Consider the following 19393-nt stretch of genomic DNA (forward strand, 5'->3'; position numbering starts at 1 on the left):
TACAGTTCTGGCTCACAACACACTAAATGGCCAACTGGCCTAGGTACGTACCGGCCTCATCAATCCATATATAAGGGTATAGGACTACTGAAGCTAGAAACCACAGCAAACCAGCATCGGTTTACGTGCATCATCAAAGAGGTAATATAGATATGGCTTCTCAAACCAAAGTAGCTTTTTTTGCTGCTTGTTTTGCTGTTTTCGTTATGGTCGTTGCAAGCTCATCAGGACCATTCAAGCTTAGATTCCTACCTCAACATGATGCCGTGTCCCAGACGTTTGCCATGGACATGACTCCTGGCATGTATATGGGCACTCCTGCTCCTGCCCCAAGTGGCTCTCCAAGCAGCCTCACACATTCATCCATTGTGACTGGGCTCCTTGCTTTCACTGTTACATTTCTTGTTGTCAGGAAGGGGGTCTGAGCGATAGTCTTGCAGTTTGTGTTGGCTGCCTTTATGTTGTTTCTGCTTTGAATTTGTTTTCTGCTTATCTTCTCAGTTCTCCTCCCTCATCTTTATAATAAAATTTGGTGGGATCGATCAACAGATAGGAGAGTGTATGCTTTTCTGCTGTTGATAAATAATGTACTATTTTATCTATGCTAACTTTTGAATAAGGCCTCTTTTTCTATTTCCTTTATATATATATATCTTGTTGGCTCTTTTTAATAAGGACTCTCACGATTATCAAAAAATGGGACTTTGATTTATGGGGATATAGACCCAAAAGCCACAATGGAACGTACAGTACTGCCGGTTAATGACTACTTTTCACTCATCAAGCAAGGTGGATCGTCTGGGAATTGAATTGACAACCTCCCGCAACTAGCTAGCAGTAGTACTTAATTTATTTGAACATAATTGGGATGATACAGTATATAAATTAACTGGAACCGACAAACCCAATGTCTAAAATATAATATATACTAGTTTTTTTGTTCGATCTTTTGCAGTTGTTTATGTTAAAACCCAATAAAATCATTTCATTGAATCCACTTTCCCAAAGAATATATTCCCGTCACCAAGGCAAGAAGAAACTGAAAGATTGCATGATCATCTGTAATATATATACCACCTTAATTTGATGATCAATTTGCGGAAGATTCTGAAAAATACAAGACGTCCCCTGTGGCTGTCAGCAACGAGAATGCAACTTTCGTGTTAAATCCGAAAGGTATGAATGTGCAAATGTTGCATGTATGGCTGCCCCGATGGGAAGCACATCCTCGTCGACGATATAGTAAGGGCTATGTGGAGGATATACAGCTCCAATCTTTTCGTTTCTTGTGCCTAAAAATAGGAAGGATCCAGGTACCTTGTCCAAGTAGAAAGCGAAATCTTCACTCCCCGTGAAGCAAGGAGCTAATTTTATGTTCTCTTCTCCCACTATCTCACTTGAGACACGGCGTACATGTTCATAAATTTTATCGTCATTTACGGTCGGGGGAATTGTGGGATGTTCCTTTCCTAAAAAATCAATCTCAGCAGAGCAACGATGTACTGCCGCCTGTCCTTTTATAACCTGTCACAAAGAAATTAAACTATATTTAAATCATTCCCAAAAATATGCTATTTCATACTTGGTGCCCATGAATCTAGCTGTGTGTTTTCCTTGTAGCAAGTGAGAGACTGAGAGGACGCCCGAACCCCACATGTTTGAACAAATGTTCGAACAGCTTGAACTTCGCATCCAATTGTTTGAACAGCCTAAGCTTCCTGCCCGAGTAAATGGGGCTTGAGTGCCCTCTCAAAGTGCATATAATCGTACACAATCGGGATCCTATTATTTGATATTGGGGAAAACAATAAATCATGTTAACGTGTCTATGGCCTATGTAATTGCCATATAACCAGGTGAAAAGATTACCTCTTCTATTCTTTCCCTGAGATCAAAAAAGCTTTTCTTGCTGAAAGCCCTGAAAGTCCCAGCTATTGTAGCCGAGTCCGGGATGACGTTAAATGCCGTCCCTCCTTGGATCATGGCAACAGAAACCACCTGCGCGCGGCACCATTGAACATTTGTTTGAGGTAAAATCTATATGACAATTGAACTCCAAATTCTTGGTGAAAGTTGTAAACCAAATGGCTGAAGATACTGGAAATAAATTAATACCTGAGAATCTAAAGGGTCAACCTCCCTCGAAACAATATTTTGCAAGCTAATTACTGATGTTGATACAGCCAAAATTGGATCAATAGAGTGTTGTGGAATTGCTGCGTGACCACCTTTCCCGTTGATCTTCGCTTTGAAGCTGCCACACCCAGCCAGAAATTCTCCAGGACGAGATGCAACAACACCGATTGGATACCGAGGCACTATGTGCAACCCAAAAATGGCCTCTACATTTTCAAGCACTCCTTCTTTGATCATGTCTCTTGCACCTTCCCCGCGCTCCTCGGCAGGTTGAAATATAAGAATAACAGTACCCTAAATTTAAAGGTGATCATGTAGAGAGTATGAGGGGAACAGATCGATGAAATACTTAATATACTAAATTAAAATCAATGAATTACACCATATTTTCCACGCAATAACCTGTAATTTGTCTCGCAGTTCTTGCAGTATCTTTGCAGCGCCAAGAAGCATGGCAACATGTGCATCATGGCCACAGGCGTGCATTTTGCCCTCTACTTTGCTCTTGTGTTCCCACTCTACCGCTTCCTACAAGCAGTAGGCAGTGAATAAACAGATAGCACTAAACGTCTTGAAACCAGAACAATTCAAATCTTATAAATTCAATTGACTGTCACCTTTGTGGAAGTACGTACGAAAAGAAAAATCTAAAAAGATTTTTGAGAGTTGATTTGATGTCTCAAACTTACATAATCTCAATCTTTTGTCGTTTATCTTACTAAGTACTATTACAGAAAGTCGATCTTAGGCTCAAGAATTATCACAATTTCTGTTTCTATCTTTTAATTTCTAGCTAGCCATTGCTATTCTTTGATATTCAATCTTACAAAGGGCTTGCAGAATAAATGTGATCTTTTTTTTTTTTTTTTGTAAGTTAATAATGTGATCTTTACTAGCTTGAACATGCGAGTATGCGACTACTACCGATTAATTGTGTGTTTATATAACTTCTGTTGCATCTGAATATTTTTTAACAAAATAAAAAACACATTCTAAAAAGTTTTATCAAACGATCATATTTCTTTTATTTAATGAATTATTTTTATCGGTGACAGGCTACTATTTAACATTGGAGCTCCATGAAAGCTCCGTCGTCACCTTCTGGTAAATCTCTCTTAATTTTCTTTGTCCTCATATGTTTCTTTTGCTTCTGCATCTCTGAATCAAGTGTCTTAGACTTTTAGTCAGAACTGCTTGCTTAGAATTGTTTTCATGGCATTCAAATATGTATATCATAGTCTATTTGGCTGAACTGCAGGTATATAAATACCCTTGGTAATAAGAGAGTTGAACTCTTCGATATGGGAGCAGAAGTCAGTGAACCTACGGTTGATGACAATGTCCCATCATGTGAGACCTCTCTCGCCGATTCACAGATTAGTTCCAACTTGTTTGATATTACTACTTGGGGCAAAAGACCTGCTAATGTGTTCCCTTGATGAATGTGTTCTCTGTTAGTACCTATGGAAATACATGCAATTTGATAGCAGTTTTGTCCTAGTCATGTGCATGGACATCGTATTAAAACCTGACATAGGAGCTGAAATCTGTCACTAAATCCTCAGTATAACCCACATAGCCTAGATCTATAAATGTTATTTTGGCTGTTGGTTTAGGAAATGAAATTCTATGGTATTACTAGGTGATAATATTGCTCTCTCACTTCTGGATACAGTAATCTAGCGGCTTTAAAATTCATAAATATCATTAGTTATCTAATGATTCATTAATTCTTAGACTCTAATCTGCTCATTTCTTTGTCAAAATTATTGCAGTTTCTAACAAAAAAAAACTTCAAACAAACAATTCCCCCAGTGAAGGTTTAATTAAGATGGGGAGGAAATCACATGCCTGCCTTTAAATTGTTTTGGTTTTCATCTTGATGCAACTGCTAGCTAATTGTATTCTTTTTAACCCAAAAATGCAGGTAATATGTTTGTACATTACATGACATTTTAATATTGTGTTCCTTGCTGAGTATCAAAAGGAAATCATTCGATACTTATACTATCATCATGTGCATTTTCTTGGAAGCTTTAATTTACATATTAATTATGCAAATAAGATTAGATTTTTTTCCTGAATTACTTGTTTCCTTTCCTTTTTCTTTTTCTTTTTCTTTTTTTTTTTCGTTTTTTTTGTGTGTGTGATTAAACTGTCGTGTTTAACAAGTATGCTTTAAATTTTGCATATTGTAGAATGAAGATGGTGGCTGGGGATTACACATAGAGGGCCACAACATCATGTTTTCCACAGCTCTCAGCTACATTATACTTCAATTCCTCTCTCAGCTACATTAAATTATACTACTTCATTATACTTCCTAAAAATGCATAACGGTAGCAGTTTTGATCATTTTACATGTTGTTTGTAACATGTGACTAAAGGGTGCATTTAATCTTTGGTGAACTCTTTTGGGATTTTATCTTAATTTTTTTTTTATATGTATTTAATGCCGCTTACTGTTGAAACCGGCGTTATGATTCTCAAAAAATGACATAAATTAACACCGTTTGTATCATAAGCGACATTAAATTAATTTAAGACCGCCACTTTAATGCCGTTTGAGAAGCGGCATTAATAAAATGGCACTAAGTGTTTGGTGCCGTTTATATAACCTAAAAGGGCACTAAAACAAGACACTAAATGTAATTTTTTTTTTTTTTTTTGGTAGTGATAATGCCTATTTATAGGTGTACTTATATAATGATAAGATTCTGCTATTATGACATAACCAGATTTTGATATTATCTAAAATTCTAGCACTTACGTGTTCAGTTATGTCTTTCCTGCTGAAATTTTCTCTTCAACCGAATGAGGATTACTTAGCGAAACTATGCTAGCTATAGTAAGGAAAGAAATGTTTGGTTTTATTTTTATCATTAAATATGTAAGATGGCATGATCACAAAGTTAAAAATAAATTTACAATAAGAGATAGCCCTACAAGGCCATTTTCAACGGGTAAAGTTAAAGTAGCTACTCAAAAACTACAAATATTTATTTTAGCTACTCCAACAGTTAAAAACACTCTAACAATACTCTTTATTCTACTCTTCATTTCCTTAAAATATTATTTTCTAATCTTTTTTTATTGTTTTATTTTCTTTCTCTCTCTTCCGTCCTCATCCCTAACAACTGGCCAACTCCATCAAACCCACAACCAAACCAGTAAAACCATCATTGCCCACCCACACCCAAGACTCATAACCGGTCATCTCCCCTATGCCATGAGCCACCGGCAGCGCCCTTCTCCCGCCCAGCCGCTGCCCGCACCAGTTGAATCGGAGTCGTACAACATCATACCCATCCACAACCTGCTGGCGGACCACCCGTCCTTGCGGTTTCCTGAGGTCTGCGCAGTGACGAGCGCCCTTCGAGTAGTGGGGGACTTGAGAAAGTCGCCATACGGGCAATGGGCGCCCCACATAGACCTCCTGGACTGGCTGGCCCTCTTCTTCGGCTTCCAAAACGACAACGTGCGGAACCAGCGGGAGCACCTGGTGCTCCACCTGGCCAACGCCCAGATGCGCCTCTCGCCTCCCCCTGACAACATCGATGTCCTCGACGCCGCCGTTTTGTGCCGCTTCCGCAAGAAGCTCCTACTTCAGCAAGAAGTTTAACATCTGGATCTCCAATTGTCGAGAGATGGGGATGACAGAGAGAGATTGATGGAGAGGGACAGAGGGACGAAGAGGGACTGGGGGAGAGAGAAAATATTAATAAAAAATTTTGACTTGTGTGAACAATTAATAGGCAACTCGATCTGCTTATTCACTGTTTAATGTTAGATGAAAAAGTTTACCTTGACTATTTTGCTGGAGAGAAAAAAATAGCTAAAAAAGGTTAAATTTAACCATTTCAACTAAAGTAACAACCATGCTGAAAATGGCCTAACATCTTATCTGAATGAGTACCGAAGAGACATGCTACAGTAGAGCAAAACGATTGTGAGGCGGATAATTGTCACTTTCAACTAACGGATAAAACTAAGGAAAATGATAAATGTACATCACATGTACAACAAGTGTACAACACCCCTCTCACATGGGGTGGACCCCACACACTATAGGGCCTACCCCATGTGAGAGGGGTGTTGTACACTTATTGTACATGTGATGTACGAGAATCACCTCTCTAAAACTAAGTAGTTGTCTCTTCCACCTCAAAAACTCTTCAGAACTGTTCATGATTTGAACATTCACATGCTCTCGGTCTGATCATTGAGACATGCATAGAAACTAGTACAGTTATGTCTTATTCTGTGTCAAATAAAATGAATGAAATAATAATAACAATAGTTTTTTTGAACGTTATGTCTTATATATTTTGCACGTTAAAATCTAGCTTTATCAGCAAACAAAATAATAATAATAATAATAATAATAATAATAATAATAATAATAAGGGGATCCAAAGTATATGTTATTAGAGATACAATCTTTTGTCGCTTCGAGACATAATTTTTTATCATTTTATTTATGTGGCAAGGTAGTCATCTATCTAGTTTTAAGATTATTTTTTTTTTTAGAAAAAAAAAAAAAATAGTTAAAGTTTTTATGTGAATAAAATGGTCAGAAATTGTATATTAGGTTATTCATCCAAAAATAAATAAAAAAATTATATTTTGAGTGACAATCTATTATATCTCATGTTATTATAGGTCTATTTGGTTAATTATTTAGACTCTTTAATTTTTGCAAAATCTTATATAGAAAACAAAACGGTAATCTAAATGAAGTGACCTGAATTGGCAAAGCGTCCATGTCCGCTCTAATAGCAACAAAGGGTGGGGAACCAGACCCAATGGTGGCTACGACCCCGGTCCGTGCCACGGGCCACCGATACGTGACACTCAGTTGATCAAGCTCACGCCTAATGAGCGCACTGGTCTTGAATTCTTCGTATGCAAGCTCTGGGTGCTCGTGAATTTCTCTCCTAACCTTCTTCATCCAATCTACTGTGTTGGGATCATTAGCCAACCCAATAATCCGGTCTCTCGCTGAAGAATTCTGATGGGTTGTGTGAGAGCTGACGCAATTCTCATGGCCGGCAGTTTGAGAGTTCAAAGAAAAGCTATGGGGTATGGCCATGGAGATTAGGAATATGAGTGGCAGAAAGTCCATGTTGGCTTAGTTGTGGTCCTTCGATACAGGATAAAACAGACGGTAGTTACTTATATACTAGTAGTCCCTTAAAATATCGCCGAAAACACGGTAAAACACTATTTATTTTAAGGCTAAATTTGGATGTTTAGCCTATTTGGGGTGGAGAAAAAAATAAATAAATAAATTTAGTCCTTGCGGTGGCACCGCCCTCGTGGCGAAAGGGCCAAACATCTCAATTTTTTTAAGTTTTAAATCATTATTTAATCGCATTAAATTTTAATATTAAATTAACTCTACTGTGGAGAGAATATTTGCCCAATCATTCTCGCCCTTAAGATTCCACACAAAAGCAACGGGGATGAGAATTGAGAGGGAGTGATTGGGATCGTACCATAATTGAAAGGAGCACGTGCAGGAATAAGTTTTGTAATTTTAGCATTACCCTTTGGGAAACGGAAATGGTAGAGACACGCAACTGCGCAAGTGCCTGGGCCCAGCGTACGACTTCAAAAAGAATGGAAACTACGCGTCCACGACACGTTGCTGGTTCGAGTTGTCAATTGACAATTGTCATGGGCCAAACGATGATGGTGATGGAAATGTGACAGACATTTCAAATGCATTTAGCACCGCAATTTATAAGAAGCGTGATAAATTTTATTTTTAAATAGCTTATTTTGAAATAGTAGATCCAAAAATATGTGGACATCGGGTTGTTGGTTGACAATGGATATTTGTATATGAGTAATGCTGCATATCATCCCCTTGTCTTTTTTTTGTCTTCTTAAAATTGATGTAGCTCTTAAAATTACTATTGGATCAAAATCTAAAAGTGATATATCAAAAATTCAATGGTGATTTTAAGAGCTACATCAATTTTTGGAGGACAAAGAGATGATGTGTAGTATTACTCTTTGTATATTTATCGTACATCTTCGTACATTTTTATTTTTTAAATAACAAGTTTCTTATTGGTTTGAGCAGTGGTAGACCCGCGTAGAGTCTTGGGGCTTCCCTCCCAAGGCTCAAGACTTTCTCAAGAAAAAGGAAATTAAAATTTTGAATAATGATTCAATGCCACTTAAATATACAACTTTTCACCACCTTGCCTATGTGGCAAGGTGGTCCCCCACTACTTTTTGAGTTTTTTTATTTTTAAAAAATAAATTAAAGTGGGGGACCACCTTGCCACATAGACAAGGTAGTGAAAAGTTGTATATTTGAGTGGTAGTAAATCACTACTCTAAAATTTTATCCTTCAAAATTTTTTATTTTTAAAATTTGTCCCCTCAAATTTTTCTTTTTTCAATTTTATCGTCCAAGTTGGAAGGCGGACCCACCCCTGGTTCGAGAGAGGTGGAGGGTGGAGGACGGAGGGCGGAGGACGCAACGTGAAAAGCATGCAGTGTAGTGAATGATTGGAGCATCGACAAATGAGAGGTCGGTTATAGGGGCATCCCAGGCATGCATATAACGTTGCATCAACCCTTTGTCCACTGGGCCCAATCAACCATGGGCCGTCACATCGCCAGCTCTCCGGTCTTTACTTCGTTTCTTTTTAACCTAACACTTAACAGGGTTTGTTTTCTCATTTTGTTTTGCTTTTCTCATCTTTTTCCTTTTTGGCATTGTGGTTTGAGGCGCAAAAGGCACTGAAAAACTTAACCTAAAAATATTTTGTTTCTACTTACAAAAAATAAAAAAGATTGTTTCTAAGTTTTTTTTTTTTTTTTAAAAAAAATGTTTGTTATCTTTCACTGTTGATTTAGGGTAAATTATTGCTTCGTGAAGCATGTATTGTAGTCTAAATTTTCTAATATCTGGAAAAACTATAACTAGTCAGGAGCCTATATAACGATGGGCTTATAAAACAAATTCTCATAAATGACTATCGGTCCAAATCATTCAAGGAAATTGAAATACAACTGGATGGTTTAACTACAGACGGGCTCCTGGAAGCCAGCGGCTGCAAGCAACTAGCAAGGATTCGAGTGTATTCTCACCAAAGTATAACTCTCAACAACTGATTTTCTACTCAACCAGCTCAGCCAACAACTTGCTCATGCCATGTGTTTTCCTAACAAACTTGGGAAATGAATCTCCACATTAATAACATACTACTTATGAGAATTCCTAAAATCTGAAGAAAAAGAGTGAGGGGGTGAAAGCTTATAAAGAGGGCAATATGGTATTTGTTCAGGTATGCTTAATCAACCCTATTATTACTCTGTCAAATTTCTCTCATACATCACTAAACTGGCTTGAGTGTTGGAATAGTATAGCTAGATCCACCCCCGATGAACCCTCTGACCTTTTTATTCTCTTGCAGATCTTCCTCATGGTGAGTGACGTGCGGTCACAATATACAAGAATTTTGTTAGCTATATATGATATTAATTGCATTGAAAAATTGCATTTATCAGCTTGGAGTTCATATTAGGGAAAAATACACATACCCTCCTCAATTATCACTTCAATGTAAATGTCCCCTCAAAACTAACAAAATTTGTCAATGTTCCCCCTAATGACAAACATATACAAATTTCTTATAAATTGGTTTGTAGGAAACTTATACAAACCAACATCTAAAAGCAACATATGTCCTTTAAGCTATTAAAAAAAGCATGTCAAAAGCACATGCAATTAAAAAAACACATGTTTCTCTTATGGAAGGGACACATCACACATGTTATTATTAGAAGTTGGTTTATAGGAAATTCTATTCATGACAAAAACACCCTTCATAAAATTAATAATTTTTTTTTAAAAAAAAAGTTCTAAAAGAAAACTATTTAAAAAAATAAAATGAAAAACACCCCTTTGATTTTTTTTTTTTTATTAATTTATAAAAATATTTTTGCATTATTGAAAGATTTTTAAGGTCATTTTTGTATTTTTACTAGTATTTGGAGAACATTGATCAATTTTGATAGTTTGGGGGAACATTAACTCAATCACTAGTTTGGAGAAGAAATTAACAATAAAGTGATAATTTGAAGGAAATATGAGCACTTTTTTCTTGATTTTATCTAACTTTTACCATCTTCTCCGAGGGACATATTTAGAAGCTTCAAGCTAGCTCGAGCCTACCCAAACTGGGCCAGCAACTCAAGTCATCTATATAATGGGCTCAAATTGGGCACTGAATTGGGCCTAGCCGAAGAGAACATTTGCCAACCTCACTACCTCAGAGTTCCCCAATTATATTGGGTCATAAGGCCTCTAATTGGGTGAGACTTACATATGTCTTGTAGACTTTCATTGGAGCCCATGAGATTTGTGGGTCATAGCTTCTTTATAATTTTTAGGGTTAAATACATTTTTGGTCCTTGAGTTTTAAAAATTTTATTTTTTAGTACTTGAGTTTTAATTCATATCATAGATGGTACCTCAATTTTGGGAAAAGACCGAATTAGTACCTCAGTTAAGTTTTCCGTCCAAAAACTAACGGTCCGCCACGTGTCAACTCCTAAGAGTTGATACGTGTTGTAGTATAAAAAAATAAAAAAATATATAAAAATTAATTAAAAAATTCAAAAAAATATATTAAAAACTTCAAAAAAAAAAATTGAAAAAAAAAAGAAAAAAGAAAAAGAGCCACCCCCTTGGCCACCATGGGGTGGTCGGCCACCCCCATTTTGGCCAAGGGGGTGGCTCCCTTGACCGGTTTGGGGTGGCCGAACCCCCCCATGGCAGGAAAAAAAGTAAATAAATAAAAAAAATTCAAGGGAAGCCACCCTCTTTTTTTTTTTTTCTTTTATTATTTTTTTAATTTTATAATTAACTTTTAAAGATTTTTTATTTTTGTAATTTTTTATATTGTAACATGTGTCAACCCTCAGGGGTTGATACGTGGCGAACTGTAAGTTTTTAGACGAAAAACTTGACTGATGTATTAATTTAATATTTTCTCAAAATTGAGGTATCATTTGTGATGCGAATTAAAACTCAAGAACTAAAAAATAAAGTTTCCAAAACTTAGGGACTACAAGTGTATTTAACCCTAATTTTTATTTGTATTTATTTTTCAAAATCACATTCTCCCTCTAATCAAATTTGAATAAAACATTCAATGATGGGATCTTATAAATGATGCTTTAGAATTTAAATGATGTTATGACACCCACACAATTTTTATTTGCTCAAGAACTCCATCAATTAGGAGGAAGAATTATTGTAATGTAAGATATGATGACCACAAATTTCAATTTCTTGAAATTTTATGTCTTCATTCTAGAAAATTTGGGCAGAGAATAAAAGATGGGATCTTCAGACCCGAGGTACCAGATCAGCTCGGAAGCCCGACACACGTCTCTCATTTTCTACCAAAGTTTTTCCAAATTCATGCAAAAAAATTTGAAGGAATCCCAACCACTAAGTTTTACTTTCCTTCGATTGTATTTGTACACATGGACAAACTTACCTTATATGTCGTGTTGATTCTCGTACCTTAGAAACTCTTTCCCAAAGAGCTCAATCCTCCACCGATGCTCTTTTCTCAATCCTCCACCGATGCTTCGATATTGCACTTCCTCCAACCAAAGGTATACGAAACAAAGTCACACACACCTCTCTCTCTCTCTCTCTAAATATATCTCTCTCCTGTAAATCCTCTCTTCCACAATCCATCCTCAAAAGCCCGAATGTTTTTTTTACATACACACCATTCCCACAAACCCAAAAAACTAAGTTCCTTCATCATTTCCCTCCTCCAACAAGTCAAACCATGGCATTCCCTTTCAATTTCCTCCTCTTCCTCCTTCCCTCTCTCACACTCCTTCCCCTCACAGAACCAAAGCTCTCTCTCAACTACTACGACAAGTCATGCCCCAAGTTTTCACAAATCATTGAACAAGTCATCACCGATAAACAACTCAACACTCCTAGTACAGCCTCCGCCACCCTCCGCCTCTTCTTCCACGACTGCATGGTCGGCGGCTGCGACGCCTCCATCCTCATCTCCTCCAACGCCTTCAATAAAGCTGAGCGCGATGCTGACATCAATCTCTCCCTCGCAGGCGACGGCTTTGACCTCGTTACGCGAGCCAAGACCGCCCTAGAGCTCGAATGCCCCAGAATCGTCTCATGCGCCGACATCCTTGCCACCGCCACACGTGACCTAATCACCATGGTTGGCGGACCCAACTACCCAATTCGCCTCGGCCGAAAAGACAGCTTTGTATCAAAAGTCGAGCACGTCGATGGCAACATTGCCAGACCCACCATGTCATTGTCCCAGATTATCTCAATCTTCGCTTCCAAGAAACTCTCAGCCCAAGAAATGGTAGTGTTGGTCGGAGCACATACCATTGGTTTTTGCCACTGCAAAGAGTTTAGCCACAGAATCTACAACTTCAACAAGACCTTAAAGTATGACCCTGCGTACAATCCCAAGTACGCGGAGGGGTTGAGGAAGCTGTGCGCAAACTACACAAAGGACCCAGCGATGGCGGCTTTTAACGACGCGAGGACGCCCAACAAGTTCGATAATATGTACTTTCAAAATCTGCAGAAAGGGTTGGGGCTATTAGACTCGGACTCTGCACTGGCCATCGACCAAAGGACGAAGCCGTACGTGGACATGTATGCAGCAAACGAGACTAAGTTCTTTCAAGATTTCGCCCATGCAATGGAGAAGGTGAGCGTTTATAAAGTCAAGACTGGACGAAAGGGAGAGGTGCGGCACAGATGCGATGCTTTCAACTCTATTACAACTTGAAATTCTCCATCCTTGGTTTTCTTTTTCGTGTTTACATGGCGTTAGAACGCACGAAAGGATGAATGGTCCTGACAGAAGGCGTGCAAATAAATCATACTGTTCTTCGTTGGTATTGAGAGAATGGCATTGGTAATGATCGTGATGGTGATGAGGTTATTATTTTCTTTTTTCTTTTCTTGTTTTTTCATTGTAGAGGTAATACATAGATGTGGGAGCACAAAGATAGTGTACTACTTGTAGGCTACAAGTAGTTGTAATCTAAATAACGAGGGACAATGCACAGACAATATTATTAGTCGTTGCACACTTGCACCACAGGTTTGTGCCTTTGATATTAGGGAAAAATACAAAATCACGCATTTGCAATTAACTCCCTGTAATAAGCTGCAGGAAATCCAAGTGCTTGCCTAGAACTACCTGGGACTTTAAAGCTGCAGGAAATTTCTTGTCACATTTTTCCATTTCTTAATCCAAAAATGCATCCCATGCAACGTGTTGATGGAATGAACTTGATGAACAAATTTTGCAATTTACAGGTATGATTGCCGAAGATACTGAGAAAAATGAGCAAGAGAATAGCCCAGGCAATAAAAAAAGGGAAAAAAATAAAAGGAAGAATACTACATTAACAATGAGTTATTGTCGCCCTTGACATTCTAGAGTAATGGGGCAATTAGAGAAGAATCATCGTTGATTAACATACACTGTTGCAGTAATTGCCCAGCCTCGTACTTTGCTTGCTGAGATGCCAAACCATCGCAACAGGGAAAACGATGAGCGCAGACCTGTTTCAGCTTTCCTGTAACACATAAATATTTAGTCCTGCAGTAACCATTGTCAAAATGGGAACACAAAATGTCAACAAAGAGAGGATACGTCACAATTCTCACCCTCTTCAGCAAGACTTTCTCTTGTCAACCTTCAAGGGAATATTATACCATTTCTTTTTCTTAGGTCGATCCCGATCCCGATCCCGATTCGTAGATCTCTTTTCTTTCCCTTGGTCATCTTCTTTGGTGTCCTTAAAGGAACCTCTATTCTTGTTCTTACTTGAACTCCGCTTCATTGGAGGAGCAATGGTATATGATGCATGTATTTCATTCCTTTGCTTGAGAAGCTCATCAATCTGCAAAACCAACATACGGCAAGATTCTGAGTAAAATGCAATTAGTGATTATTAGAAACTATCAATATAATGTTTTCACTAGTTTAACTCACTGCTTGAATTTCTTGTGCGTATCTACTGGTCATCTCTGTAAATTGTGCCAGAACCTGTCAACAAGGTAACTTGTGCCAGAACCAGTCAACACTTGTATGTGAAAATTAACAAAAACGAAGACTTATACAGCCATATGCAATGATTTTTTATGCGTCCAGACCTCTCGGTATTCAGTTTCAAACTTCGATATTTCCACTCTTTTTGTTAGAATTTGAGTTTCCACAGCTCTAAGATACTCCTTCTCTTCTTTATAAGCTGTGGCACAAAGAGTCTCTATCGTGTAGCTTGCGCTCTTAAAAAAGTTGTCACCTAGAAAAAATTTACCAGAAGATGAAGGTGGTCTTCAGGTTCAACCAAATGCCTGTGTAGTCAAGAAACATAATAAGCTCAACTGGATAGACATTACAACTGACCATAGACAGCAAAGACATGGGTGCCAGCCTTCAGTTCAGTTATTTCGCATGGCTGAAACCCGTCCAGCTTTTTGAAGAAGGCAGCATCTGGATCTTTTGCAGCAGCAATCTAGTGCCAAAACAATTTCAAAAAAATCAGATGAAAAAAATTAACAAGCCAAATTACAAGTTGAAGAGTATATCCTTCAGCTCACCGAATTCATTGTTTGATCCAACCGATAAACAGGAAAGCCAAGAAAGTACATTCCAGCAGATGTGACCTTTCCTGTTTTGGCACTGTCCTCCTACAGAAATAATTGTACATAAGTAACTTGAACAAAACCAATAGACTGTTTATGCCATATGAATAATAACTGCATAAGAAGATGCTAAAGATAGATATAACAATTAACAGTATGAAGGTTTTTCTGTGAGAAGAACCATCAAAGACCCAACTGCTGAATAAAAAGCATTGTAAACCCTCTTCATTCTCTCACAAAATTTTGGATTAAGATCCTGACATTCTGTGCTAGATAAACTTTTCAATAGTTTTCAATCAAATTTAAAGTGAGAATAATATCCAAATATGCAAGAGTTGGAAATTATAATTGGATACAACTTATGGTTAGACAGACACAGAGCCACAAGTACATGACCGCATAAAATCAAAAGAATGAAAGCATGCTATGAATAATTTAATGCTTCAATTCTATTCATCTGCAATTGCTAAAATATAGTTCAAAGCTCATTAGGAAAAACCCAAACAGAGATTTCTAACTACATAAATGATCCATAACCCAACTAAAAAGAGAGAAGAAAATGCTTGATACCTGCAGTGCTAGGCTTAATCCCCCATTCTCTTCCTGATCAAAATACAATAACTGCAATAATATAATCTGTCAGTAACAATAATGGAGATTATTCACAAACAGAAAAACACACAACGATTTAGGTAATTCCTCTGCTTGAATGGTATTACTTAGATGCTAAGTACATTGTACATATATATACTTTTAATAGGACAGAAGCTATAATACTCTTAAATTAATAGAAGTTAACAAATACATAATACATATTTTTAGGGGTTAGAAGTTAGATTTGCAGAAGTCATGAGAAACTGAGAAAATTATATACACCAGACTAATTAATCAGGAAAGGACCCCCTTCTTCCTGCCGGCATTGTGAAAGAAGAAATTCCAAGATTATTATACCGTTTTCTGAAAATCATGACTAAACAGATACGGTACCATCAACTTGACTACGTGAGAAATAGACAAAATGCATGCCCCACTTTTACAGTCTCTCAACCAGAAAGACTAGCTTTGTAGTTTGACAATGAAGTCCAATCACTACTTTTTCAGATTGCCTGCAGGCTTATTTGTGGAACAACTGATCAGACCCAAAACTTAGAAGACACAGAATTCTATGATCATCCTGGGGCCAAACTATTGTCTTTTCTGTTCATTTTGAAAGACCTAAGAGATAGAAAAGAAAGGGTCCAAGCTTCAGCAGAGAGACTAGGAAATCAAAGGTCTAGTTTGAGGCCCTGACCTTAAGTGGTCCTATCAGCAGCAAGAATTTGCAAGAATGAAGATATAAGGAAGGAGGGAGGGAGGGAGGGAGAGCTTAATGGCAATTGAAAAAAAAATCTGCCCTATTATGCCTCTAAGGTGCCATAACAGGCAAACCACAGAACACTTGTAAATATACAAGTTAATATTGGTAAATAATAGAAAACAACTGAACTAAGACATGTTTGAAACAATGGAAGTCTCAAGCTCTGAAAGGACAGAAAGCAAAGTATATTGACTTTTGTTTCCTTGGCAATCTTAACCACAGTGAAGAGATCTAAATCGCTTAAAAAATTATGTCAATAAATGTTTAAAACAGGTCAAGCTTCAAAAGACTAGAAAGAAAACCATAAAAGCAACTAAATTAAAAAAAGCACACATTTTCATTGATGGATGCCAGAGGTTTATTAACCTTGAACTTGCTTTTGTCTGACGACTGCACTCGACATACAAATCCAGCTCGAGCTTCCTCTTCTGTTATTGTAACAGAATAGAAGTGAGCAGACTGCTTCTCGACCTGTTAATTTAAAATATTAAGAAGTACAAAATTCAAATCAGCAACACCACAATCAAAAAAGATGATGGCTCAACTGGAATAAGAACAGCCTACCTTCTTAGATATGGGTTGCCCCAACGGAAGTGGACGAATGGTGACCACACTATTAAGTGCCTCCTCCAAGACTGTTGCTGATACAGTGGTCTTAATTGGCACACCAAGTTTACTGTTATGTAGAAAATAGTAAAAACGAAATGCATAGAGCTCGTAAAAATCAATGAGAACAAATTCGGCAACAGAAACTTACCTAAAAAGGGCAGCGAACATGGTGTTCACAGCTCCCAAACTTGAAAGATCTAGCTCCAAATCTTGGCTTTCTGAATCAACGGCCTAGGAAAAGAACAAGAAATCATGTTCCACACCAAATTTCAATAGTAAGCCAAGGATAAAAATGGATTATTAGAATATTAATGAATTAAATGTGCAGTGACTTTTTTAATAACAAATGGACCAAAGAATGAACACTGATCCTGGTAGAAACACAGGTAATCTTCCTGAACCACAGAGAGTTAGCAATACCAAACATGAGCACTAATACCTCACCTCAAAACCAGCAGTGTCATACTGACGCCGTTTGTCCGGATCAGACAAGATATTATAGGAAAAGGTGACCTCTTTAAACGTATCAGCTGCTTTAGGATCATTTGCATTCTTGTCAGGATGGTACCTGAAATTGTGCGATGTTAGCATTTTTAACAATCTAAACCACATAAAATGGCACAACCGAAGAATATAGCAAAAATATTGGCAACAAAAAAGAAGAAGTATAAAACGTGAAATATAACCTACTACAATAAGTTAAAATCACCACAATCCACCTGAGGATAAAACTTTGGCCAAAAGCCCACTGACTTCATAAAGAAAACCTTAGAGGGATATTGATCTACTAATAGAATGAGTCATAGTGCTCAAAAACGTGTGAAGCACTCGTGTTGGGCACATTGTGGATGTTCCCATATGGGAATGTACTGCTGAGAAGGTTTTCTGTAAATTATCAAAATATAGAAACAACATAAATAGACAATATCAATGCCGGATAAAAATCGGGGGTTTACTGGATCATTGTTCTCATGTACTAGAGATGTTCTCCTTAATTTCCTTTTTGTTTGCATGATCCAATAAAGTCAAATATACAGATGTTTTGCTTGTCATGTTACACATACAAACCGACATGAGATAGTATTTGGAGATAATATGGATCTAACACCTAGTGATAAACCTTCACATGACACAGTAACCCAAGTTCCCATAACATAGAGCTTCACAGCATACATCAGCATCCATTCATACAATCTGGAGTTGACCAGTGCTTTAACTTGTCACCTCCACCAAGCATACTTCGAGGTTTTGCACCACGCATCTTTAAGTAAGATGTCACGCAATGAGGTTTGCCAACTTCTATCTTCTACTTCTTGTCTCATCAATTGCCACTATAGCGACTTAATGGACCATCTTCAGCGAGTTAATTTTACCAAAGACCCTCTCTACCAAAGGTAGACACAGGTAAGTGGCGAAGTTCTTCCTAATTAGAGTAATTGGGTTTTGAAGTGAGTTTTTTAATGAGCTTTTTTCATTTTCTTTTCTTTTTTTTTTTTTTAATTTTTTTTTTTTTTTTTTTTTAATGAGCTGGGTTTGTAGTGAGTTGAGTTGATACTTCTCTTTTTTCTTACTCCCCCTCTCACAAACCGGCAAGATCTGTCATCTTTGTGTATAGTCTCTAAAAACTCCCTTATTCCACATTCACCATGAGCTTCACCAAGTAAAACTCCCATGGTAACATAATCAAGATATTTAACATTCAAACGCGAAATTAGAAAAATTGCTCAAAATTTCAAACCTATATCACATAAATCTATCCCCAAATCCAAATAATATAGTAACTCAAAACCTCTAAACCCCCAAATCTCCAACACTAATACTGATTCAACTTCAAGGACCACAAAGTCAAACAAAAGAAGAAAAAAAATTCAAACTTATCCAAATCAAAAACTCGGAAATAGCGCCTAAGGAGCTACAAAATCACTCGAAATACACGTTTCCAACATACTTGAGAGCCATTCTTCGGTACGCGCTTTTGATTTCCTGATCCGTGCAGTTCCTGGAGACGCCGAGGACCTCGTATGGGTCCCGCCGGAGCGGCTTGGCAGCATCTTGCTTCACCGGTTTCGATCCGTGCCCCGGCATTCTTCAAACTGTATCTGGAATTGCTCGCAAAACCCTAGAAATCCCTCCCCAAAAAATTCACAACAATTCAGGAGCTCTGAATTGAAACTGCGGTGAGCTCTCTCTCATTGTTCACCCACTTCATTGGAACAACTGGAAGCTTTAGAAGTTCTGTGACAGCCTAGCGGGGAGAGAGAGACTCCATGGGACCTCGAAGTCCAAGCTGGAGCTCTGGAGGCGAGAGAAAGACACGCCAGGACGAGTAATTGGAGGTGTTTTATTATTATTTTTTTATATTTGTCTCTCTTTTAATAAGATTTTGAAAACGAATGTACTACACCGGGGGATTGCCGATGGGGTTGCCACGTGGACAGTCAGCAGTGCGTACGGTAGGATTTTGATCCTCACATAGGAAGGAGGCTCATGGAAGAGTGCGTCGGGTGTGATTGAGGAGGGGCGGTGGGTTTGGGTGATGAGCCATAATCAATGCCGAAAAGGTAAGCTATTGAAATCGCAATCAGTGGGTGGGA

The 19393-nt window shown here is 37.7% G+C and overlaps 3 protein-coding genes across 3 annotated transcripts; 1 reads left to right on the forward strand and 2 right to left on the reverse strand.

The window, feature by feature from the left end:
• Positions 1-897: 897 nt before the first annotated feature.
• On the reverse strand, positions 898-7297 carry LOC133867203 (IAA-amino acid hydrolase ILR1-like 1). Its single transcript, XM_062303918.1, has 5 exons — positions 6881-7297; positions 2539-2664; positions 2116-2430; positions 1870-1998; positions 898-1524 (listed from the first exon to the last, which is right to left on the reverse strand). Exons 1-5 carry the CDS (start codon positions 7259-7261, stop codon positions 1138-1140), a joined length of 1338 nt encoding a protein of 445 aa, XP_062159902.1. The 5' UTR covers positions 7262-7297; the 3' UTR covers positions 898-1137.
• A 4551-nt stretch (positions 7298-11848) lies between these two features.
• On the forward strand, positions 11849-12993 carry LOC133867221 (peroxidase 6-like). The gene has a single exon (XM_062303940.1). The coding sequence runs from the start codon at positions 11970-11972 to the stop codon at positions 12960-12962; it is 993 nt and encodes a 330-aa protein (XP_062159924.1). The 5' UTR covers positions 11849-11969; the 3' UTR covers positions 12963-12993.
• A 401-nt stretch (positions 12994-13394) lies between these two features.
• LOC133867212 (chaperone protein dnaJ 16-like) lies at positions 13395-19171 on the reverse strand. Its single transcript, XM_062303929.1, has 12 exons — positions 18748-19171; positions 17244-17367; positions 16948-17030; positions 16755-16866; positions 16557-16661; positions 15404-15454; positions 14789-14878; positions 14595-14703; positions 14342-14490; positions 14181-14234; positions 13853-14088; positions 13395-13761 (listed from the first exon to the last, which is right to left on the reverse strand). Exons 1-11 carry the CDS (start codon positions 18882-18884, stop codon positions 13858-13860), a joined length of 1245 nt encoding a protein of 414 aa, XP_062159913.1. The 5' UTR covers positions 18885-19171; the 3' UTR covers positions 13395-13761; positions 13853-13857.
• Positions 19172-19393: the final 222 nt, after the last annotated feature.

This window comes from Alnus glutinosa, chromosome 1 (assembly GCF_958979055.1).
Source record: "Alnus glutinosa chromosome 1, dhAlnGlut1.1, whole genome shotgun sequence".
In the NCBI taxonomy this organism is placed as follows: domain Eukaryota; kingdom Viridiplantae; phylum Streptophyta; class Magnoliopsida; order Fagales; family Betulaceae; genus Alnus; species Alnus glutinosa.